General features: G+C 54.7%; 1 protein-coding gene across 3 annotated transcripts; it reads right to left on the bottom strand.

Moving 5' to 3' along the window:
- Nucleotides 1-21: 21 nt before the first annotated feature.
- HAUS7 (HAUS augmin like complex subunit 7) lies at nt 22-21,848 on the bottom strand. Of its 3 annotated transcripts, none has more exons than XM_017516653.1 (10): nt 21,672-21,848; nt 20,386-20,501; nt 16,399-16,466; nt 14,211-14,272; nt 8,763-8,854; nt 8,143-8,301; nt 7,942-8,041; nt 7,230-7,454; nt 6,120-6,234; nt 22-264 (listed from the first exon to the last, which is right to left on the bottom strand). In XM_017516653.1, the coding sequence occupies exons 1-10, from the start codon at nt 21,777-21,779 to the stop codon at nt 194-196; spliced, it is 1,116 nt and encodes a 371-aa protein (XP_017372142.1). In that variant the 5' UTR covers nt 21,780-21,848; the 3' UTR covers nt 22-193. The 3 variants fall into 3 exon arrangements, with proteins under 3 accessions (XP_017372142.1, XP_017372143.1, XP_017372144.1); XM_017516654.1 differs by having other exon boundaries at nt 7,230-7,442; XM_017516655.2 differs by having other exon boundaries at nt 25-264; nt 6,165-6,234.
- Between the last annotated feature and the right edge of the window lie 1,985 nt (nt 21,849-23,833).

Genomic DNA, 23,833 nt, shown 5'->3' with positions numbered 1-23,833 from the left:
AGAAAGCAGGCTGGAGGCCCCTGCTTAGAAACAGGCTTTCTTTGTGTCTGAATCAAACTGCCCATCTGTCTCTCCCTCCCCAACGGGGCCAAAGGTCGCTGCCGAGAGCACAACGTGGGGCTGCAAGGGCTTCTGCTGCCACGCTCATCACTCCCCAGCCACGCCAGTCTCAGGAGAGGGCTTCCTGCCCCCACTATCCTGTGCGTTTGCGTGGGCCATCACTGAAGACTTTGTATTTCTCCAGTAGTTCATTCATCTTGGCAGCTGCAGAGGAAAGAAAAGATGCCAACAGGAAAGTGAGCCTGCCAGAGAGGTGAGGTGCCTCCTGCCCGCCACCCAGGCTACATGTCCTCCTCAGCTGGTCTTCCCTGGGCCCCAGGCACCACCAGGACGACAGAGAAGGGACAGGCACTGCCGAGCTGGCAGCTGCTCGGGCTCTGTGGGGGTCAGATCGGCAGCTTGGGAACCCTGGGCTGGGTCACACCAACCGAAGCACGGTTTCCGAGGCCCAGGCCAGGGTCTGCTGACCCAGCTGTGTGGCTGTGCCCCCGCCCACCTGCCCCCTGCCACCTGAGCCCCGGGGGCATCACATGGCACACAGTGAGGAGGCAGAGCCTATCCTGACTTCAGCTGCACACTCAGTATTAACCAGATAGATAACACTGCACACAGAACAACAAACCCCATCACACAGACAGCCCTCAGGCCTGGGCTCCCCAGGCCAGTGGCGACCATGGTGGCTGCACTGTACCTTATCTGCTGAAACCACATCCGCCTCTCAGGAGCCAACCCCAGAGCATGGCCATCATCCCCCTCCAGCAGGCGGAGGAGGAGGACACAGCCCCTCACCTGCCCTGCCTGTCTGCCCCATCCGTGACCCCACTGTCAGCTATGCTTTGCCTTTCACATGTTGAGGTCATTAGCATTGACATTAAGTGCTGTAAAGCCTGCATTTGTCATCCTCCGCCCATCCTGAGGATGACTCTGAAGGTCAGGAATCATGTGTGTGCCTCAGGGTGACAGAGCTGACTGTGCTCAGCCCACCCGGAATGGCATCCTGGGACCCTGCCCGCTTGCATCAGCTTCCAGCGGCGTCCCAGTTGAGGGGCTCCCTGCCGCAATGCGCACACTTTAGCCTGTTTTCCCTCGTGTGGCCTCCACCCCAGCATCCTGCTCTGCCCTCGCTCTTGGTGCTTGTCAGGAATCACCAGCGGGCCCCGGCTGCTTCTCTGAGGCCACAGGCTCTCTCAAAGCTTTGGCCCCAGCCCTTGGCCCCTGTACTCTGGATGGCAGGAGGTGGGTCCCATCCGTCCGTGCTCAGCACCTGTACTCGCCTGGCTTGTCCTGTGGACCTGCCACCTCCTCCAGAGCCCTGCCCTCCATCTCCCCCACCCCCTGCCCTGGAGACACTGTGGCTGGCTGGGGCCTGCACGACGCTGATCTCTGCGCTTTTTCTGTCTCTTTTCTCTCTCTTCTTAGAGACCCCAGCCTCAGTTCATTCCTAGTCTGCTCATTGCTGGGTTCTAACAGCTGTCCAGGCATGTCCGCATGTCACAGTGCGTGAATTCAGTGGTGTCAGAAAGTCCGTCAGGGCCGATTTCCTGCTCATCCCAGGCTTCATCCTCTCCTGCACAAGGCTGTTTCTCAAGCCACCGGCATCGGGGAAAGGACCTGGGTAGCTGCTGCACTGCCCTGCTCTGCTGCGGTGGAGTGGCCCACTGCCCATGGGGCCTCTCTCCAGAGGACAGTTTGGAGGAGTTCCATGGAGGCGAGGCACGGATCAGCTCTTGCCCCATGGACCCTCAGAGGCCAGGAAAAGGGAAAAGGTAGGCTTCACCCAGGCTGCTGCCAGCCACATCAGTCTCATCAAGAGCGAAACTGGGAGCCGCTCAGGCTCTGTGGGGGCTGGCTCTTCATGAGGCTGGGAGCTGGGTTTGCTTATTCATTTCCATCATTTTCTTCAAAGAAGAGCAAGCTAGGGTCTCACTGGGGTCACCACCCCGTGCAGGTGGCCCTCTCCAGACCTGCTTCACCCGAGCCCTCTGCTTCCATCTGCTCCACTGCCCCGTCCTCAGCACCCCACTGCCCCTTGCGCAGTCCCCTCGGCTGCCGCTTTCCCCGCCCGTTCCCTGTCTACCTCCCAGGGTTGATGGCACCTCTCCAATGTTGCTGCCCTCAACTCCCCTGCCCCATTCTTGCGCTGACAGCACTGCTTCGGTCTCTAAATACATTAATGTTTTCATGCCCCTGGGGGCCAAATGGGACTTCAGGCCCATCAGATCGAGATGGTGACTCCCAGTGTGTGGTGCTGACCCACAGTGCCAACGCCCTGCCAACCCACACGAGACCACACGCTGGCATGAGCCCAGCAGGCACACTGGTCGCTCCTCACTTCAGAGCTGATGCCACACCTCCAACAGAGCCTGGCTGCGGGCATGAAGATTGCAGGGAGGGGAAACAGCACAGAAACACAGGCCTTCCACAGCAGGAGGAGGGACATCGAGACCAGGGCCCTCAAGGGGCCACAGAGGAAATGGAACAAGTAAAGAACCATCCCAGTGGCCTTTGGCATGGATTTGATGCTGACCCTTTCTCTGGTGTGTCTAGAGCCTAATAATTTATCTCAAGCCAAATCAGGATGCTGCATTGATGAAAGCTGAGTCAAGAACCCCAAGAGAGGCCAATGCCCGCCCTGGGCCTGCTCCCCTCACATCTCTCCAGACCCCCGAGGCAGCTGGGGCTCAAGGCTGAACAGACACTTCCCTGTACACGGCGCACTGCCCAGTTCACACAGCCTGGACGTACAGACAGATACCACTCTGATCTTAGCCCGGAAGCAATAAGGGGCCCTTCTGCAAGGCAAGACCTGCCACCAGTCCTATGGTGCCACAGTCACAGGTGAGATGGCACACTGTTAAGAGTACCACTGATCAGCATTATGGGAATGATGGCATGGATTATAAGCAGTTTATTAACAGCAATTATAAAAAGTGGGGAGAGAGGCATAGTGACAGTGGTGATTAGGATCCATGCTGATACATTTTTAAGTGGAGGGTTGTGTTAAAGTTCCATCAGCAAGAAGAGACTTCTCAGTGCCCAGTATACACAGGGCAGATATGTGACGAGGCCAAGAGCAGTGAGAAGCCTCGCTCTCCAGGGAGACAGCTGGCTGGAGGTTTCATCCAAAGACAGTCTCCAAAAGGACAGTTTGGGGACCTGAAGCCACTGCTTGGAGGCACAGCCATGGAAAACACTGACAGCAAATGCTTTAGCTGTGGCTGGCTGAGGCAGTGCGTCACAGCTGGGCCAACAAGAGACTAGACAAGCTCAGGAGGAGGGGCTGGAGAATCAGATGTCCACAGAGGCTCTGGAAAGCTCTGGCACAGTCCTGGGAACCTGGAAGACCATGTGCATGCACAGGGCTGTGAAAATGCCTGAGAGAGACCGGAGAAGGCCCTGAGCTCTCACCTGTGACTGACCTTGAGGCTCTGAGCAAGCAAGATGTGAAGGAGAAAGAGCTGTCAACCGCCTGGCTGAGTGTTGATGAAAAACAAGAATGTACACATCTACAAAGTTCAAAAAGCTCCCAGTGGAATAAATTCACAGAGATTCACACAAAGACACACTGGAATCAAACTGTCCAAAGCCAGGAACGAACAGAATTTTGAAAAGTAAAGAGACTCATACATCAGCTGGCTTCACATCAGAAGCTGTGGCAGCCAGGGGACATTGGAATTACACATTCAAAGTCAAAAGAATTCTATATCCAGCAAAACTAGCCTTTAAAGATGAAGGAGAAATGAAGACATTCCAAGATAAACAAAAAATGAGGAAGTTCGTCACTAGTGAGACTTCCCTACAGGAAATACTAAAGGTAGGCCCCCCCGACTGAAATGAAAGAACACTAGACAGTAACATAAATCCACATGAAGAAATAAAGAACTCTAATAAATGCAACATCGATAAATACAAAAATGTGTACAAATGTATGTTTGTGATTTTCTCCTAATTTATAAGGCTACTGCATAAAGCAATAACTATAAATCTGTCTTGATGGGCATATAATATCTAAAGTTGTATTTTGTGTAAAAGAATAGGACAAAGGAGGTAAAAAGGAATGAAGCTTAATACAGCTTCATTCTAATGAGCAGTTTTTGTATACAATTGAAATTAATTTGGTAATACACTGTCTTCAGTTAGGATGCTAAATGCAATTATAAGGGCAACCACTTAAAAATAACTTTAAGAAAAAGTGGTAAAGAAACAAGGGAATTAAAACAGTGTACCCAAAAATATCTAACACTAACATATTTTGCTTTAATAGGAGAAAGTTTTTGTATACTACTGAAATTAATTTGGTCCTAGGCTGTTTTCAGTTAGGATACTAACTGTAATTCTAAGGGCAACCACAAAAAATAACTTTAAAAAACAGAGTTAAAGAGGCTGGGTGTGGTGGTTCACGCCTATAATTCCAGCACTTTGGGACGTGAAGGGGGATGGATCACCTGAAGTTAGGATTCAAGACCAGCCTGACCAACATGGCGAAACCCCATCTCTACTTAAAAGTACAAAAAATTAGTCAGGTACGGTGGTAGGTGTCTGTAATCCCAGCTACTCAGGAGGCTGAGACGGGAGAATCGCTTGAACTCAGGAGGTGGAGGTTGCAGTGAGCCAAGATCGCACCACTGCACTCCAGCAGGGGCAACAGAGCAAGACTCTGTCTCAAAAAAAAGAAAAGAAAAATATGTTCACACAAGACTTACAATGTACATAGCCAAAAAGTAGAAACAACCCACATATCTACCAACTACAACAAAATGTAGAATATCCATACAATCAAATATTGTTCAGCAATGGAAAGGAATGAACAGCATGGATAACGCTTACCAAACTTTATGCTCAGTGTAAGACACCAGACACAAAAGGCTACATATTCTTATTCCATTTCCAGGAAATGCCCAGCACAGGCAAATCCATAGAGACAGACAGCATCTCTATGACATGGTTGCCAGGAGTTGAGGCTAGGGAGGGATGGGGAGTGGCTGCTAAGCACATGGGGTTTCTTCTGGACTTAGATAGTGATGAAGGGATGCTTACATAACTTTGTGAATATCTTAAAGACCGTGACACTGTACACTTTTAAAAGGGTACATTTTATATGAGTTATAATTCAATAGAGCTGTTATTTAAAACATAAATTAGAAGAGGTAGAAAAGTGGCTTTACCTTCTTTCTGTGGGTTTATTTTGCTATTTATTTTTTAGCCACTGAAATGTGATATTAGTGGAGGGATAGTTTTTTAAAAAAAGGGCACAGAACAGAGGAGAACCCAGAAACCCACAGATAATGTATGGACACTTAATAATTAACAAGATAGATGGGATTGTAGATCAATGAGGGAAAGAGTGATTCCCATTAAATGGTGCTGCAACAAATGTGTATCCATATATGATACAAGGAAACTGGACCCCTACCTCACTCCATATGCAAAAGTCAACTCTGGGACGATGGCTCTCATTATAAGCATTTTCCCATTTTCCTTAAGGAACTTTTTTTTTTTTGAGACCGGGTCTGGCTCTGTCACCCAGGCTGGAGCACAGTGGCATGATCTCAGCTCACTGCAACTTCCCTCTTGTGGGCTCAAACAACCCTCCAACCTCAGCCTCCCAAGTAGCTGAAACTGCAGGTGCATGCCACCATGCCCAGCTAGTTTTTATATTTTAGTAGAGATGGGGTCTTGCCATGTTGCCCAGGATGGTCTCAAACTCCTGGGCTCAAAGTGATCCATCCTCCTCGGCTTCCCAAAGTGCTGGGATTATAGGTATGAGCCACCATGCCTGGCCCAAGTAATGTTTCTCATTGCCAAATACTATTCCATTCCGACAGTTGCTATCGTTTGCTTCACATTTTCTATTACTGGGTTATCTCAACTTTCTACGATGAGTGTTTTTGATAATCCACTGAAAGCATGTTTTCAAGGGAAGGAAAACATGCATTCGAAAATGAAAAACGAAAGAAGGGGCCAGTCCCCAAATGCTCCCCCAGGGTTAGTGGAGCACAGAAAAGGGAGCCCGCACATGAGGCAGCCCCAGGCGGAGGAGCAAGTGGGTGGCCACGTACCTAGACTCACGACGGAGCTGCTGCTGCCCCAGCAGATCTGCTCACCCTGCTGCTTCTTCACAGTCTCCACAGCTTTCGCAGACGTGTCAGCGACTGCCACGATCACTTGCAGCAGCTGGGGAGGGAGGGAGGGGGGAAGCCAGTGAGCGAGCAGGCACTAAATGCCGCTCGTCTGACCTAGTGATGGTGTCTCCTGCTTCCCACCCATGTTCACACTAGTCAGGTACCACTTACCCAAAAGATAGCCAAGGGTGAGGGACGTAACTCCCAGCTGGAAAGTCACCAACCAGAATTCTCAAACTGAGTCCCCTCTTTCTGGCCCAGTGGGGATGCCACACTATCATGTCACTCTGGTAACCCTCGGTGCCTAGTGATATGCCAGCCAGCACTGTGTGTCCTCCCAGCCTGAGCAATTCGCAGGGTGGGAAAATAAATGTTCCAAGAAAAACGGACAGGAGAGGTCTGTGGCCTCGCCATCCCTGATCAGGAAGTCTCACAGGACCGGCCAGTCAGAGGTTGGAAGGCTTGGAGCCTCTCAGTTTAAAAATCAAAATAAACATCACAGAACCCTTGAGGCAAGGGCACAGTCACACCTACGGCAACTGTAGTCATCGTAACTAAAGCTGGCTTCTTAGGCTGGCCTCTGGGGATCCCGCATGCAGAACAACGAAACAAGCAAACATTTTGACGAGCCCGCTTCTTCCCATCCTGTCTGAGCGTTTGTCTGCCTGTCTGGCACAGTTCTTGGTCATACACAAGAATGAATGGACCTTGCTATGTTGGAGCATGATGTGAAAACAGTGAGGAAAACACAGGGACAGCAGCTGAAGGCAAGGACACGCAGGATCCCACGCCAGATCTAGGCCTAGCTACTGCCCGCTGAGATGGGCGGGTCCAAAGACCAGAAGCAGCACGTGCCCCAGCCCACTGATGGCCCAGAGCCCTGCCACGCCACTGGTCCAAAGGGGGCCCAGCCTAGCCCCACCCAGCCCCTGGTCTGGCCCTGTGGTCCCTTGTCAGGGGCTGCTGAGGCCCCTGAGGACAAGCAGGGTATGAGCTCTCAGTCTGAGTGAACAGGGGAGAGGGGTGGGAAAGAAAGGGGACCCTTACTTGTCTGTAGGAAGTCAGATTCTGGTGCGTGGCCTGGATGATGGGGCCGCAGGGGTGGAGGTCAGGGCCGGGACGCTGGCAGCACTCGCCCAGCTCATCATCGTAGACTTGGAGGAAAGCCAAGATGAGCTGGTGAAAGTCGGAGGTGACCAGACGCAGCTTCTGGTCTAGGGTGCCGACACTGGCCACACCCGCAGCGGCCCCTTGCTCGTGCTGTGCAAAGTACTGCAAAGTCAGAGGCAGAGTCCCTCCAGGCTGCCCTGCCTGCCAGCCAGGCTACCACCAGCCCTCACCCCAGACACCGCACGGTCAGGGCAAGGAAGAAAGCTTCCAGAAACAGGGAGACAGGGGAGCTGTACGGAGCAACTCAGGCCAGAACAAGACCTTCTGGCTCCCAGCCTCAGCCCCGTCACTCACTCTCCTGTGGGTCCTGGTCTCCTCTGGGATCAAACAAAGGCCCGACCAGGAGGGTCACATGAGGCAAGGCACAAGGCAACGTGCTCAGGAGTGGGCACCGCCGAGTACCCGAGGCCGATCCCTTCCCAGAGCCACAGCACCTGCCTCTTACCTCCACGTGAACTGAGCACCACAGCATTCTAGAACGTGCCAGGCCCAGAGCACAAGCAACCTTGCTTAAGCCTCACATGCTGGAGGAAGTGACAAAGCAGGGCCTTGCCTTCAAGCCCCCTCTCCCAGGAGCCAGCACCCTCACCTCCATTCTAAGCGCCTGCAACTTGGCGGCACTCTCCTGCAGCTGTCTGGCCAGCTCCGCCAGCTTCTCCTCCTCCTCGGACTTGGCAGAGGTGCTGGTCCTACAGGGAGAAAGGGGACACTTGCAGTTTCCCGCTGCCAGCAGTGTCTGCAGTGACAGAGCCGAGGGGCCAGGGCTGCTGAGGCCTCCAGGAGCACGTACCACTGCCAGTTCTCACTCTGCTTGTTGAGGAGGGGCTGCATGTCCAGGGGCCATGGGTCGTACTCTGGATTCAGGAGCAACTGCAGGTGGGGGCTGGAGAAGAGCTCCCCCAGCAAGGCCTCGTTCTTCTCCCTGGTGTCCTCAAAGTGCTCCATCAGGCTGCAAAGGCAGCCCCAGGGCCACACTGTCACAGGCCAGAGCACTGGCCCAGCAGACCCTCAGCCCCACAGGGAAGACCCCAGAGGCACATGGGGCTAGGCACAGAGCCGCACTGCTCACAATCCTGCCCCACCTGTCTGTTCTGGCTCCTCCAAAAAGTCCACCTATCCACCCACCCACGGGGCACCTTGGTGCTCACTCTCCTCTGTGCCTGGCCCATATGCTCTGAGTCCCATACCCCACCTTTACACTTACCCCCGAGGCCTTGGGCAGCAGTCAGCACCCTTGGGATACAGCCACTCCTTGCCCTAACACTGCCCGGCGCCTGACTGGCTGGCCAGATCCCCAAGGAGGGTGCCCCGCCTGACCCAGCACCAGAGAGGGAGTGACAACCCAGCCCCTACCTGCTCCAGAACTAGGACTAAGACAAACTCACCAAGGTTGCCAACCTGAGCCTTTACCTCGAGCAACTGGAGCACCCAACAGTCAGGCTCTGGATGACGTTGAGCAACTGGTCCATGAAGTGCAGCTGCTTCTGGGCGCAGGCACAGCCCTGGGCAGGGAGGGCCACAGGCATTCACTGGCTCCACCTAAGCCAGGTCAATGCCAGCTGTCCCTGGTGCCCCTGCCCCCACATGCCACCCCAGCCAGGAGCCAGTGGAAAGGAGGGGCCTGGCCCATCGATGCCCCTGTGCCTGGCCGGCAATGTCTTGGACTAGCGAGTGCTCCCTGTCCGGTCCCTGCCTTGGCCTGTAATGACGCTGGCCCCACATGCCAGAAAGGGCTGAGTGCTACAGAAACAGATGGGAGCGTGTCTCTGTCGTGTAGCTGACAGCATGGCTTGCTGGGCGGGTGGGCAGCACACAGCAGGGCCAGCTGTGACAGCCCACAGCCCACAGCCCGCAGAGGCACCTCCAGGACAAGGCCTGTTCTCCTCCATGGATCACCCACCCAGCTGGGAACAGATGAAGCCAACAGGAGGGGGCTGGGAGGTGGTCTGCTTTCCAGCCAGGGGACTGGCGTTCCAGCCTGGAAGGCCCAGGCTCCTGGAGCAGCAGCTCCTGAGGCGCTGACTTAGTCCCCAACTTGCCAGAAAGGTGAGTGGGATTCTCACAGAAGCCACCTGGCCAGGAGCTCAAGGCTTCAAGAAGCACAGCTCTTTCCTCCTTCCAGAAAAAGGAGGAGGCTCGCTGATGAGCCCCAGGACCTGAGAGGCTATGCCTGCTCCAGAAAGGCCCCCAGCCAGGCCCGCCTCTCAAGCTCTGAACAGCCTAACCACGTCAAAAGGGCCAACTCCACGGGGTGTGAAATGCCACTGGAAGCACCTCAGCCCTTTCGCTGCGGCCTGTGCCTTCAGCGCCAACTTGCCATGCAAACGCTCCTTGCGGGGCTTGGTGAAGGAAGCGGTTGGAACAGCCGGCTGAGCCAGTTCGTTCCGGTGTGCTCCTTAGAACCGTGTGTGGCAACACTGTCAATAGCATAGAGACTGAGCATCATCATGACATCCAACTGAGGCAGATTCGGGAGGACGAGTGCGAGAAGCTCAGGGCACCCAGGACAGGGGTGACGGCGCTGGGCGGCCTAACTGCCTGCATGGCGGTGCTGTCCACAATCATGCGCTCCAAGGCGATCTGGGGACGCCACATCCCCGCAGCAATGACCTGGCCTATCTGGACTACTACACAGCACGAGGCTGGCAAGGATCACCTGTGTCATAGTGCAGATCAGCAGTTGATTTCCTTAGTATTGCTAGTTAGTTTATACATTCACCACTTGATGGACATTTGTGTTCTTTCCACTTGTGCGCCATTAAGAATAATACTCCTACAGACACTCAGGTACGGGATTCCGTGTGCAAGTATGTTTTCGCTTCTCCTGGGTGTGCGGCTAGGAGTAGAACCGCTAGGTTACAGGGTAACTGTGTGTTGACATCTCTGAGGAACTGCCAGACTTTTCCACAGCACTTGCACCATTTTACATTCCTACCAGCCACGCAGGAGGCTTGCAATTTTCCTCATCCTGGCCAACATTGTTATTCTCCTTTTTTTTCTTAAGCAACAGGGTCTTGCTCTGTGGCTCAGGCTGGAGTGCAGTGGCACCATCAGAGCTTACTGAAGCCTTGAACTCCTGGGCTCTACACAGTCCTGCCGCCTCAGCTTCCCAAGTAGCTGGGACTACTTGGGTGTGCCATCACGACCGGCTAATTTTTTACTTGTTGTAGAGACAGGATCTTGCTATGTTGTCCACGCTGGTCTTCAACTCCTGAGGCCAAGTGACCCTCCTGCCTCAGCCTCCCAAAGTGCTGGGATTAAAGGCATGAGCCTCTGGGCCTGGCCTCCTTTCCTTTTTTGAGTCTAACCTTCCTAGTGTGTGTAAATTGTATCTCATAATGGTGCGTGTATGCTGCTCTAATGATTGGTGATGCTGGGAATCTCTGCATGTGCTCTTCAGCCATTTCTTCATCTTCTTTGGAGAAATGTCTATTCAGATACTTTGTCATTTCGAACTGGGTTCTCTGTTTTTCATATTGAGTTGTAAGGGTTCCTAATAGATTCAGGATACAACTCCCTCATCAGTCATGTGATTTACAACCATTTTTCCCCCATTTTGTAGGTTTTTCTGTCTCTTTAGTTTCTTGACGGTATCCTTTGGTGCACCAGTGTTTCATTTTAACAAAGTACAATTGATCTGTGTGTTCTTTTGTCACTTATGCTTTTAGTGTCAAATTTCTGACTTCATCAAACATGACTATGAACACCTGAATCTGGGTGTAAGTGAAGGGTGCCTGTCTACTGCAGCCACCATGCTTAGGAGGCTTGCGCTGGCCCCTCTCTTAACCACTGCTAGTTGGCTCCTGAGTCCATCAGACGTGACTCTAAGTCTTGGATGAGTACTGCTCTCTGTGTTCCTGCCTGTATTACAGCTGGGCGCCATTGTTCTAGACATGTTCAGGGCACAGGATAAGGAAATGCATATTTCTTAAGTTAAAAATATATTAGGAGGATGGACACAGTGGCTCACACCTGTCATCCCAGCACTTTGGGAGGCTAACGTGGGAGGATCACCTGAGCCCAGGAGTTCCAGACAATCTCAGGCAACATGGTAAAACCCGTCTCTACAAAAATTTTAAAAATTAGCTGAGTGTGGTAGCACATGCCTGTGACCCCAGCTACTCAGGAGGCTGAGGTGGGAGGATCGCTTGAAGCCCAGGGGCTCACACTGATACTCCCAATTAAAACTCAGGACTACAAGGTATGACCCTACCTAATGATCTTAAATCTGTAGCTCCTTTCTCCCTCCTTCACCTCCCTGGCCTCAATAACGCCAATGGAATTCTCCAATTCCTTTGACTGTTTATCCATAACAAGGAATGCTACGTGCTGCTGTAACATGGACAAACCCTGAAAACCATGTGCTCAGTGAGGAAGCCAGTCACCGAAGGCCGCATATTCCCGCATTCACTTTTGATGACAGACAGACGGTAACTCAGGGCTTGCCAGGGCCTGTGGGGAATAGCGGTGGCTACACAGTGGTCCAGGATGTCTTTTCGGGGTGATCATGACAATATTTTGGAACTAGATAGAGGTGGTGGTCGTACAACACTGTGAATGCACTAAAGACCACTAAATGACATGCATTAATGAGGCTTAATTGAGGACGAAGCTTCAGTTAGGGAAGATCAACAGGTTCTACAGCTGGATGGCGGTAATGGCTGCACAGCACCAGAGTGTGCTCACGCCCCTGAGCACACGCTTGAAAATGGTGAATGCGGTACAATATAAGTGATGCGTATTTCACCATCATTTTTCTAAAAAACTTTTTTTAAAGAGGCAAGCTCCCGCAGGCCTGCTGGGAAATTGATTTTCATAGCTGACATGGTGGATTTTATGTAAAGTACATTTTGCCTCAATGCAAATGTGGAAATACAAAGCAAGTGCAGAGTGCCGCGGCAGGGCAGGTGGGTCAGGGAGGAACACCAGGAGCTGACCGTGCCGCCACAATCACAGAAGCGGGGGCTTTATGTCTGGAGGACAGAAAAAGTGGAGCCCCAGGGAACTAGAAAGTATTGAAGAGAGAGTGGAGAGGAAACAGCTTAAGAAAGTGACCCCAGAAATCTGTTTATAACACCTTGGTCAGGCCCACCTGTGCATGGGTGGATCTAATCTTGGTGAACCCAGCAAAAACTGCCAGGCTGACCACTGGGTGGCGCACACATAGGGGGGGATCCAAAGAGCCGTGCGAAGGCTGTGGAAACAGAGCCGATGCTGGAAGGAGGCGGGAGGCAGGCGGCAGGAGGCGGCTGGACTTGCTGCTTAAACCTAAGCAGGTCAAGTGCCTGCTACAGCACAAAGATTTATACAAATATAAATTGTATGGAGAATACATTCTCCATAGAATTTAGCAAGACCCAGAGCCAAGGTAATAGCCAAAATGTACAGAGAACTACTTGGTACGTGAAAAGCCACGAACTCTCAGCCACAGGAGAAAAGACTCCCTGGATATGCACTTTGGGTGACGATATGTCCATGCTACTTCAGGGACTGTGACAATGGAGCCACCGGGTGCAGGGTGTCCACGGCGGGACAGGCTGTGCATGTGTGGGGCGGGGGGCCTGTGGGAAACCTCTGTGTTTTCTGCTCAGTTTTGCTGTGAACCTAAAACTGCCCTAAAATTCATGAGTTTTTAGATACAATAATGTGAAAGAAAAAAATTAATAAATTTGACTTTATTACAATTTAAAACCTTTGCCCTGAAAAAAAAAAAACAAACAAAAAAAAAAAAACCTCACTGGACAAGTGACCCAATTAAAAAGTGGGCAAAGGACATGAGTGTGGACATTTTTCCAGAGTGGATACAGAAATGGCCAAGAAACGCACAAAAAGATACTCCGTATCATTGGTCATAGGGAAATACAAATAAAAACCATGAGATACCACCCCACACCGAGCAGTGTGGCCAAAATCAAGAAGATGGACCCTACGAGTGCCAGCGAGGACAAGGATGAACTGAAGCTCTCCCGCACTGCTGGTGCCACTGCACTGGAAAAGCCTAAGCACAGAGTGACCCTGTGACCCAGCAATCCCACTCCTAGAGGACTGAAAACACGTGTCCAACCAGCCAATGCACATCTCACATGTATCGACTGATGTCTTATGTCTCCCTAAATTGTATAAAACCCAGCTGTAGCCCCACCACCTTGGGCACATGTTTGCAGGAACTCCAGGGACTGTGTCACAGGCCATCAGTCACATGAATAAATCTCTTCAGATATTAAAAATATATATATATATGTTCAGTCAAAAACCATATGCAAGAATGTTCACAGCAGCATTACTCATAATCATGGAGTGAAAACAATTATTTCAAAATTTAGAAACATTAAGGTGGGGGCTGGGGTTTCTTTGACCAATCTTGGGGTAGATAAGGGGCCTCAGGAGAAACTCCCAGACAGGCCCCAAGGGCATGGGAGCCAGGCGCCGGGATGTGAGGCCTGGCTCTGCCACCGTGTGACCTCAGGTGAGCTGCCTGTCCTCCTCCTTGCTGCCGAGGGTGGCTGTGACAATGACTGGCACGTACAGTACCAGGCAAGAATGACGTCATCAACCAAGGACAAGACACTCTCCATCCCACTGGTCATCAGAAGACAGAGACCTGTCCCTACCTGCATGGCTGCCCTCCCCACTGTGCCCCAGGGACAACCAGGCTTTACCCAAGGGAATCCCAGCAGTCCTGGCCCCAGGGATGCCTGGAGAAGCAGCGTGCCTGGGCACCCAGCCCGCCCTGGGGCCTGAGGAACCTCAAAGGCACTAGGGGAGGAAAAGTCTCCCACCTGAGCCAGCACCACAAGGTCCCCCGCCCAGGGTGGAAAGTATGCATGTCATCTGCAGGAGAGACAGGGGCCCTCTTACCTTGAGGAGCTCCTGGTCATCTGGTGCACACAGCATCAGCTCATGGCCCAGCTTTGTCATTTCTGTTGAAACACAAAGAGCCCATCACGGCAGGCACCTCCCAGATGGCAGGGGACAACAGACACCCAGGAAGCCCAGCACCCACAGGCCGGACCAGGGACAGGAGACCAGGGTGGACCAAGAGGCAGACAGAAGGCACCCAGGTGCTGGTGCTGCCTCTTGCTCACTGGCCCCACCCATCTCTGGGCATCAGCTTCCTTGCCTGAAAATGAGGGGTTGTACCCGAGGCTCTCCCAATGTCTGGGGTCACTCACTCTGGCTTTGAGCAGAAGTCAGCAGCTGAGGAGTGGACAGGGGTCAGGAAACCTCCAGGGTGCACCGTGTGCCCTCCTCTCTGAGACCTCCCAAGGCCAAAGCAAACGGAACCACCGCTCCCACCTGGCTATGTCCTAAGGGCCCTTCATGCCATCATCTGCTCTCATCTGCTAGCAGCCCTGGGGGTGGTAGGCCTTGTTCCATTTCATGTGTGGGGAGCCTGGGGCCCTGCACACTGCAAACCATCCAGCCACATCTGCCAGGGCGCCCAGGGCATTTTCTCAGTAACTTGCAGCCAGAAAGCCTGGGGCCGGTGCCAGGCCTGTCCCTCCACCTAGTCCTGGAGGGTTTGTTGCCAGAAGTAAGCAGAGACTCTGTGGGGAAGCACTCAGTAACCCCAGGCCCACCACAAATGCCAGCTGCGCACCCAGGCAAGCCTGCCCCACCACTGCCCTTAACCCTACATCGAGTCCTCCCTGATCCCTCTCTTCCTCGCAGCAAGTCCAGCCAACCCTCCCTGCGCTAGAAATCCAGATCTGGCCAGCACTACCCTCCAAACTTTCACCTGGGCCACTGACTGCAACAGCCCCATTCTCTCTGCCTCTTCCCCAGGTGCCCTGTTCCCAGCACCGCGGGCTGGGGGTCTCATTACAGCCAACGGCAGAACGCAGCCTTCCTCGGAGTAAAAGCCCACATCCTTCCATGGCCCACACGGCCTGGCCTGATCTGGCCCATCCCCTTCCCACATCACCCCTTGCTCTCCCTGTACTTCAGCCACACCAGCCTCCTCACTGTGCCTCCAAGCGGCCAGGCACAAGCCCACTGGGACCCTGCGCCCATGCTCTTCCTCTCACACATGCCGGGCTGGTTTCTACCCCTCCTGCCATCTTATGTCGACAGCACCACCCTTCCCCAGCCCCCACGGGACCACTCAGCCCTCAGCTGTTCCCGGTGCTTCTCGCTAGCACGTGCATGGAGAGTTCTCCCACCCTCTTCCCACCCGCACTCTGACAAGTCTGACAGCATATTCCCACGATGGGTAAAGGCTGGATTTCATCTGCACTTGACAGGAAAGGAAACTGAGGTTGGCAGTGGCGGCATCAGGGCTAAGGCTGGGCTGGGTGGCACATGTGTTGATGTGGATCAGAGAATCTGGAATGTACCGGGCACAGCAGCTCTGGGGAAAAGGGCAATGTCCCTGTGTGGTCCAGGCCAGCCCGCTGGCTACTCCAAGACAACACCGCATTCTCCTGGCCTGCCTCAGCACAGGACAATCAGCCCCAGCTAATTCATGTGGCTACACCAGCTGGGGCCCAGATCAGGACTCCAGGGTCCAGCTTATCTACCCTGGAGTGGCCAGAACAGACACAGGCCCATGAAAAATTTGACCTTTGACATTCCACCAACTTCTGGAGAGATGACCATGAAGGTGGAACAACAGCCCCCAACTTGGGGACTGCAATTTTGCTCACCTTTATCTAACACTCATTACCAGGTTAAGTATAGTTTCTAACAAGAAGTGATGGAACAGAGGTTACAAGACAAGCCCCACTGGAGAGCAACAGGCATGCCCCCAGAAATGCCACCTGTAGACAGTGGGTCACACACCACTGACACAGGGAGACGAAACCAATGGTGGCATCGGCAAGAATCTCTGTCTCTGGCCACCAGCACCACAGGGACTGACGTGCTCTAGGTCTCTGCAAGAGGAGCTCTCCCACGGGTCATGCCTAGGGAAGGCTGGGGTTGAAGAAGGCTCTCACAACATCCACACCACGTGCACCGCCTTAAGGAAAACACCGGTCCGATGGAACACGCACCACTCAATAAGGAGTCTGTGGACAAGCTCAGGATGCACCAGGACCGCACCTACCTTGGATCTTCACCTCTGTCGGGACCCCTTTCAGCAAGCTGAGCCTGTCCTGCAGCGAGGGGCAGATCCTGCAGGGAAATAGCAAAGCCGGTCAGGCCGCAGACAGCTGGAGAATACCCCGGGCCTCTAGACGTGCTCGAAAAACTGAATTCCTTGTGCACCTGCTCACTTTCAAATGGTTTCTTTCATGTCATGATTTCCTTCCCATGAATTATTAGAAAAAGAATACTCGAGAAAGTTTACCTCAGAAATGTGAATCTAAACACTGAAATGAAAATTCTTCTCAAAACAACAACAACAAGATGGCTGCAGCAGAGGCAGAGAGGGAGGCCGCCAGCACCCAGGCTCCTCGTTGAAACGGCGGTACAGGAGGGTTTTGAGGGCTGGCCCCGGGCTCCTGGTGTCCTCCCTAGCCTCACCTGGGTGGGCAGCAGCTCCTCGGGGTAGAGCAGTTTCCTCCCACCTAGCCCTTTGCAGAAAAGGCTTGTGAGGCCTACTTTCAGCCATGTGGGGGCTCCTACTGCGACAGAATCCAGTGAAGGCTCATCACCCTGGGCACGGACTGCTGCATGCAGGGGCCGCTCAGAAGCATGCCACCTTAAAAGCCATCTGGTGGGCAAAACCAGGTCCAGATGCACAGTGCATGGAAGAGAGGGAGTCCCGCAATGCCCAGACATGCGCCACAGGTGACACAAGGCTCAGCCCTCCACTGGGTCTGCTTCTTCAGGGGAGCACAGCCCAGGCGCTACACCACCAGCCCCAAGCCCCAAGCCCAGTATGGCACTGAGGCCCAGGTACATCACTCCAGCCACTGGGGCCACAGGCTCTGACCAGGGAGCCCCAGGTGCCTGCCACCACAGCAGCATTCCACAAACAAGAAGGAGGTGCTTTCCACCAGGCTGCCAGAGCCTGGCTACACCCTGCCATTGCTGTCACGCTAGGGGCCTGTTGACTCGTGTGGCGGGAAAAGGGCTGGTGGCTGTTCCCTAGAGAGGCCACACTTACCCCAGGACTGCCGCAGAGATCAGGCTTGGCTGCCTCTGCCGTACCACCCGCCTCCATGGCTTATTAAGACAATGGCAGGGTCTGCGCAAGCAGGACTGGGGAAGGAAAAGAGTGACCAGAAGGCTGGTTCTGCCAGAGGGGTCACCAGGAATGTCCCTGAGCACAAGGCTCGGTGGAGCAGGGGGCACTCACCCAGCAGTGCACAAGGCCGGGCACAGTAATCCCCTGAACACGCAGCAGAGGCCCAAGCAGCCTGACTCAGTAAAGGCTGTCATTAAGGCACTGCGCCGTCACCGCAGGGGGCAGAGCAAGAACGGAAAGTGCTGGAGGCCCTGGAGGCCCCCAGGAAACCCACAGGGCCTTGACCTCCACCATCCAGGGGCTCCAAGCTCTGCCCCACCCCACACCAAGGGCCAATGCTAGGCGCAGCTTTCAGGCTCTACCAGGAGGAGATGAAAAGGAGGCCCTAAACAGGGCTGACAGGGTGTGGCCACGGGCAAAGAAGGGCAATGAGAAATTTGGAGGCAAACTGCCATCCGCCCAGTTCTCCTGGAGGACCCTCAGAAGGCCTAAGAACTCTTGCCAAGCTGAAATCAGACAGTGCCGTCATCTGTTCCCTGGTGGCTTTTCAAAAGGATTCTGTTTCTGGTATTTACAGAAGCACTACAGCTTGAGAATCCCTAATCTGAAAATCGGAAATGCTCCAAAATCCGAAACTCTTTGATCGCCAATGTGACACTCAAAGGAAATGCTCATTGGAGCATTTCAGATTTCAGATTCTCAGATTAGGGACGCCCAACCAGTATAATGGAAACATTCCAAAATCCGAAGAAATCGAAATCTGAAACACTTCTGGCCCCGACATTTCAGATATGGGACACTTAACCTGTAGAAGCATTTGAGGGGTGTGGCTTTGGCCTCCCACCTGTCTCTCTCTGGCCAGCAGATGACCCCAGTTCCCAGAGTGCACCCAGCTTCCACCTGAGCCGGGCAAATCTGCACCCCTCCCACAAAAGCCTCCTGGGAGCTCGCTCAAGACAGCCACACTCTACCCAGCCACCTCCAGTCCTGCCCTACCTACTAGGTTCCCGGGCCAGGTTCCAGTCCCTCCAGGGCCAGCAGTGGCTGCCAGACAAGCCGCCTGCCACTGTCTTTCCCTGGGGTATTAGTCTCCCTGCCTGCAGCCACTGCCCTCCAAATCCATCTGTCCAGAGCACCCCGAGTCACCTTACCAAAATACCAATCTCAGCGTGTCACTCCCCAGGTCCCATGCCTGCCCTGCCCAGAATATAAAGCTCGAAGACCTGGGCACGGCAGGCAAGGCTCTGAGGGAGCTGCCCTGAGCTGCCAATCTGGCTGCGGCTGCCCAGCTCTCTCCCACGCCTCAGCTTCCTGCTCCTGTCCACACAAGCACCCGCCGTTACCCATCGCCCTCCCGGTCATATGCCACCTCCTCCCTGCCAACATCCACGGCACCCAGCTCAGAGTGAAGTGCTGTGCATCATTTCTGCCCAACCCCAGGACTCATGCCCACTAAATACCCGGCTCCCTGAGGACACCCACTTACATCTGCAGCGCCCGGTATGGCACACAGGTGCAGCCTGGAGAACCCCCTGGCTACGTGTCCACACCATGCTGCAGCTCCCACACTGAAGAGCCAGAAATGACAGCAGGCCAAGACAGCACCCACAGGCTGAGGGCTCCAGCAGCGGCCGGATGTGCTCAAGAGGCTGTGGGCATCCAGAGGAAGAGGAATACATTCTGCCCTGGGAACAGGAAACACTTTAAAAGGAGATGGGACCTGTGAGTTGGGTCTTTGAGGGCTGTATAGGAGTATGTGCAACATGCAGAAACCAGAAGGGCACTTCCAGGAGGGGAAACAATGTGAGCAAGAGCAAAAGGTTATGAAGCGAGGAGCTGGTGTGCTGAGGCTTGGGGAGGGGCCTGAGGAAGGGCCTAGAAGGCAGAGGCAGGAGACACTGCTGGAACGGCAAAGGCTCAAACGTAAAAACGTCTCCTCCTTCCTCTGGGAGCCTGTATCCAGCTGGACGTCCTGCTGATGTCCCTGGTCCTGGCGGGCCAGACCGGCTGGATACAAGCTAGCACCTCGTCGCTCTGCTGCCAGCCTCCCCGCCCAGGCCCATTCCTCAAGCAGCATGGGCAGGAAGGCCACAGGCTGAGGAGGGGGAGGCCCAGGCCTGGCCTCACAAGAGGCTCCGGTACCAGCAGACCACAGCCCTTCCAGAGTACTGCCTGGGCATCCACTCAATCCCACAGGAGCCTGTGCTCTCCATCCACAGCTGTGAGGCAGATGCTCAGCTCAGGGACTGCGTCACCAGGGCAAGGATGTCTTCCCTGGCCATAGGACACTCTGGATCATTTCCTCTGCCATCACTCAGGAAGGTGCCCTGTCACCATGGGCCTCGTATGGTGCCAGGAACACACCATGCTACACCCTGACCCAAAGGCACCAGAGGACCAGGAAACAGGTCACGGCACAGAAGCTGACAAGAGGCGACACTGTATGAGGGCCACTTGGCCAGCTGAGACCCAGGCAGGAGCCTATGCCCTGGCCATGCTTGTCACTCCACCACTGCAAGGCCAAAGACATCCAGCCTGACCCCTGGCTTCCCGGTCTGAGAATGAAAGGACTGGAGTGGGACATTTCTCAGGCACCTGCCAGTCCTGAACCTCCGAACTTGTAGTTAAAGCAAGGCCAACACTGAGGCTAAGTTCAGCACTGCGGCAAAGGGGTGGCTGGACTAGCCCAGCACTGCCAGGGCCACTTTATCCCCAGTTCAATCATGCTTTGTTACCAGCACTTCTTACCTACACAGCTATTCTCACAGGAGTGCAGGCTAGCGGGTGGAGCCCTCTGGGAGGACAGCTACTCACAGTAACCATAAACCCCATCTTCCCAGATGGGGCTGCGTGGCACCCATGCACACCCCAGGTGGGAAAAGGAAAAAACCGACACATTACCGTGTACACATCCACTCCAGGATCTCCAAGCGGTACTTCGAGGGGCTGCACAGCAGTTCCTGAATTGTCCTTGGCTCTGTGATATACAGACCATCGAGGAAGGGGCAGTTTAGGTCCTAAGCAAGGAAAAGGAAAGCAACATTCACTGAAGGTCCCAGTGTACATGTTTTTTGTTTGTTTTTTGTTTTTGAGACAGAGTCTCGCTCTGTCGCCCAGACTGGATGCAGTGCAATGGTGTGATCTCGGCTCACTGCAGCCTCCACCTCCCGGGTTCCAGAGATTCTCCTGCCTCAGCCTCCCGGGTAGCTGGGATTACAGGCACGCGCCACCACTCCCGGCTAATTTTTGTATTTTTAGTACAGACGGGGTTTCACCATGTTGACCAGGCTGCTCTCAAACTCCTGACCTCAGGTGATCTGCCCAACTCAGCCTCCCAAAATGGTGGGATTACAGGCATGAGCCACCACGCCAGCCCTCAGTGTACGCCTCCAAGCTCCCAGGACCTTTTTCCTTTACCCGCGTCCTGCCATCTTGCCAAGAGTTCAAGTCCCCCAATTCTCAACCCCACATCTCTCGAAGCATGCGGCCCCCACCTCCTTCAAGTGCTCCCACTTTGTGGCAGCAGGACCTAGGAGCAACACCTGAGACCGAGACCTGAGACTTTAGAGAGCCCCAAGCTTCGGGACTGAGGGAAAGGGGAGGGAGGGAGAGGGGCCACTGAGCCAGTCGAAGACAGTATGAGGGAAGTGGCTGCGGGGAGGAGCGAGCAGGCGGAAGGGACCTGGGACAGGTCCCTGACCTTGTGGGCCAGCTTTTGTCACTGCTGCAGTGAGGGCTCTGTACCACGGCGCTGTAGAGGGCTTCTGGAGGCTAGACACCTGGAATCTGACACCAAGTGACACCAAGCCCCAGTCTCGCTAATTTGACAGAGTGGCCCGGGGCTCTGCCCATCTGTTCCCCCGAGACCCGCAAGATCCCTGAGGCCAGGCCTGCGTCCTCCGTATTTGCACTTGCGAGCGTCCAGCCCGGATACTGCAGTTCCACACGCGGCGCTGGCCCCAACTACCAGGAACGGGCCATGGAGACAGCAAGAGCTAAGGCCTGCGGCACCCCAAAGAGCAAAGATGAATGATCCACAAGCATCCCCTGCTGCGGGGGACAGGGCGCAGCCGGAACCAGCGACGGTGGCCTTGTGGTGCCGCGGACTTCCGCAGCAAGCCTGCCCGGGCCTAAGGCAGTGCCCTAACCGGTCCCGCGCCCGCAGTGGCTTTCTGGGCCCGCAGCACCTTCAGCTTCCCGAACACCTCCACAGCCGCCCTGAACACGCTGCTATCGCCCTCGTCCTCTGAGTAGTCGTCGCCGCCGCGGCCGCAGCCAGCGTAGTACCGCGCCATCTTTCGCGCTCCGAGCCACGCCCCGCCCACGCCCTGGCCTCACAGGCAGGCGCGGCCGCCAATCATGCTCCAGCTTTCTTCCGCCCACCTGCCTGCGCCGGAGTGGGGCGGGGCCACCCGGCAGGCGGGCACGGCTTCGGCCCGCCCCCTCCCCCACCTACCCTTCCCATTGGGCCGCGGCTCCGCCAGGCTGGCTCCCGGGCTCCCACGCCTGCCGCGGCACCACCCAGGGGCAGGACCACGGGGAAGGAGGCGGGGCGAACACTGGGAAGCGGGCGGAGCGGACACAGGGAAGCGGGCGGGGCGGACACAGGGAAGCGGGCGGGGCGAGCGGGCCAAGCTGGCTCTCAGACGCAGGCCTTGCAGTCGTCGCCCCTGCCACTGGCCGGGAGTGATGACGCGTCGAAGCGAGGCTCTTCCAGGAGGGGGCGCTCCCGCCTTGGTCGGTTCTCCTGGGCCACCACTAAGGGGACCCTAGTTCCCAGGAAAACCAGGGGGAGCCTTGGGTGCAGAATGGAGCTGGGACTGAGGCGCCCTCTCCCAGCGCGGGGCTCTGTCTTCACCATGCTCACGCTATAGTTACAGGGAAATTTCTTGTCACTCACTAGCTGTGTGCCTTTGAACCGGTTACCTAACCTCTCTGCGCCTCTTTGCCCTCACCTAATGGGGCCAATGAGAGCACCTATCCCACTGGGATGCTAATGAGGATGGCAGGCAGTAATAATTCCCATGGCCTGGCAAATGGAAAGCACCATGTAAATGCTCACTATTATAATCTATGCTGGCCCCTGCTCCCGTCACGGCGCCCGGGGCTATCTGTGGCTCCTTTCTACCGTGTCTACTTACAAATTTTTCTACAACTCTCAGCCCCCTCAAACTCAATGACTCTGCAATGAAATATGTCAGCCCCTCCTCCCCCAGACCCACCAAGCCCGCAGCTCGCTGAATGCTCCCTACCCTGTGACTTACTGATTGGGCAAGGCAGGAAGAAGCTGAAGGGTGGCTTGTGCCCAGGAGCCCATCTGCCCCTCCTCTGTGCCCTGCCCTGCCATCTCCTGGAGGATGGGATCAAGGGGCAAGTCTAGAGTCAGGGAAACCCAAGGACCTGCTAGGAGGCAACTGCAATCATGCAAGCGACAGGAGGGGACTTCGTTCTGTCCTGGGAAAACGGCGTGCCTCAAGGTCTCTCTCCGTCCTTTCACGTGGCTGCCACCTCAGGCCCTTCTGAAAGCTGAGGGCTGTCAGGGGCTTTGGGATTTTTTGAAAAAAGCTTTTTCTCCTCTTTTTTGTTTTTCTTTCTTTCTTTTTAGAAAATTTCATTTCAGTCACAGCCCCAGCTCAGACATTCAAATTCTTGTGGGTTTTTCTGTGGATCCTTCCTAGGACTGGGGAATTTGGCGGAAGAAACCACCTCCCCCAGCCCTCCCCTCCTCGCAGCCTCTGCTCCTGAGGACTGGGAAGAAACCAGCCCCTGTGTACTCTGGAAGAAAATCTCCCTCCTCCACCCAGCTCCATGGAGTCTGTATGCTAAACAGGCCTCTCCCACCTCAGCAGTTCTGTCTATGGGATCTTGAGGAACTGGCAGGTTCTTGAGAGGAGGCCATCTTGAGAGGTGATGGAGGCATCCCCCTGCATGGAGATGGCCAGCTCTCAGCCCATGGAGATGGTCGCGGAAGACTCAGCAGCAGGCGGCGGCCTCCCTGCCCATGCCACCCGCCACCCGCCACCCACCACCAGAATCATAGCAACTCCCAGGCATCTTCCTCCGGAAAAGCTGGAGGCTGGGGAGGGAAGAGAGGGGTCCAGAGGTAAAAGCTTCTGGAAATGTGGACTCAAGCTCGATGCAAGAAAGCACTCCTCCCAAAAAGCACTGTCTGAACTGTGGCTGCCTGGAGAGGGAAGGGCTCCTGGTCCTAGGAGGTCTATAAGCCCAGGGAGGTGGGTGGGCGTGATGTGGAGGGTTGAGTCCTAGCATGGGGGAGGGAGGGGCGCATCTCTAAGGGGCATTCCAACCAAGAGCCCCCGGGGCCTATGAGGGAGGCCTGGGTGGGGCA

Source organism: Cebus imitator, unplaced genomic scaffold (assembly GCF_001604975.1).
Source record: "Cebus imitator isolate Cc_AM_T3 unplaced genomic scaffold, Cebus_imitator-1.0 Scaffold599, whole genome shotgun sequence".
In the NCBI taxonomy this organism is placed as follows: domain Eukaryota; kingdom Metazoa; phylum Chordata; class Mammalia; order Primates; family Cebidae; genus Cebus; species Cebus imitator.
Note: the sequence above shows the minus strand (reverse complement) of the source record. Positions and strands in the feature narration are given on the sequence as shown.

Coding starts and splice junctions, on each gene's coding strand:
- HAUS7 (XM_017516653.1), bottom strand. CDS start 21,779: ATGGCGCGGTACTACGCTGGCTGCGGCCGCGGCGGCGACGACTACTCA. Junction 8,855..14,210: donor ATGACCAGGAGCTCCTCAAG/GTAAGAGGGCCC, acceptor CTCCCTGCCCAG/GGCTGTGCCTGCGCCCAGAA. Junction 8,042..8,142: donor CAGAGTGAGAACTGGCAGTG/GTACGTGCTCCT, acceptor TTCTCCCTGTAG/GACCAGCACCTCTGCCAAGT.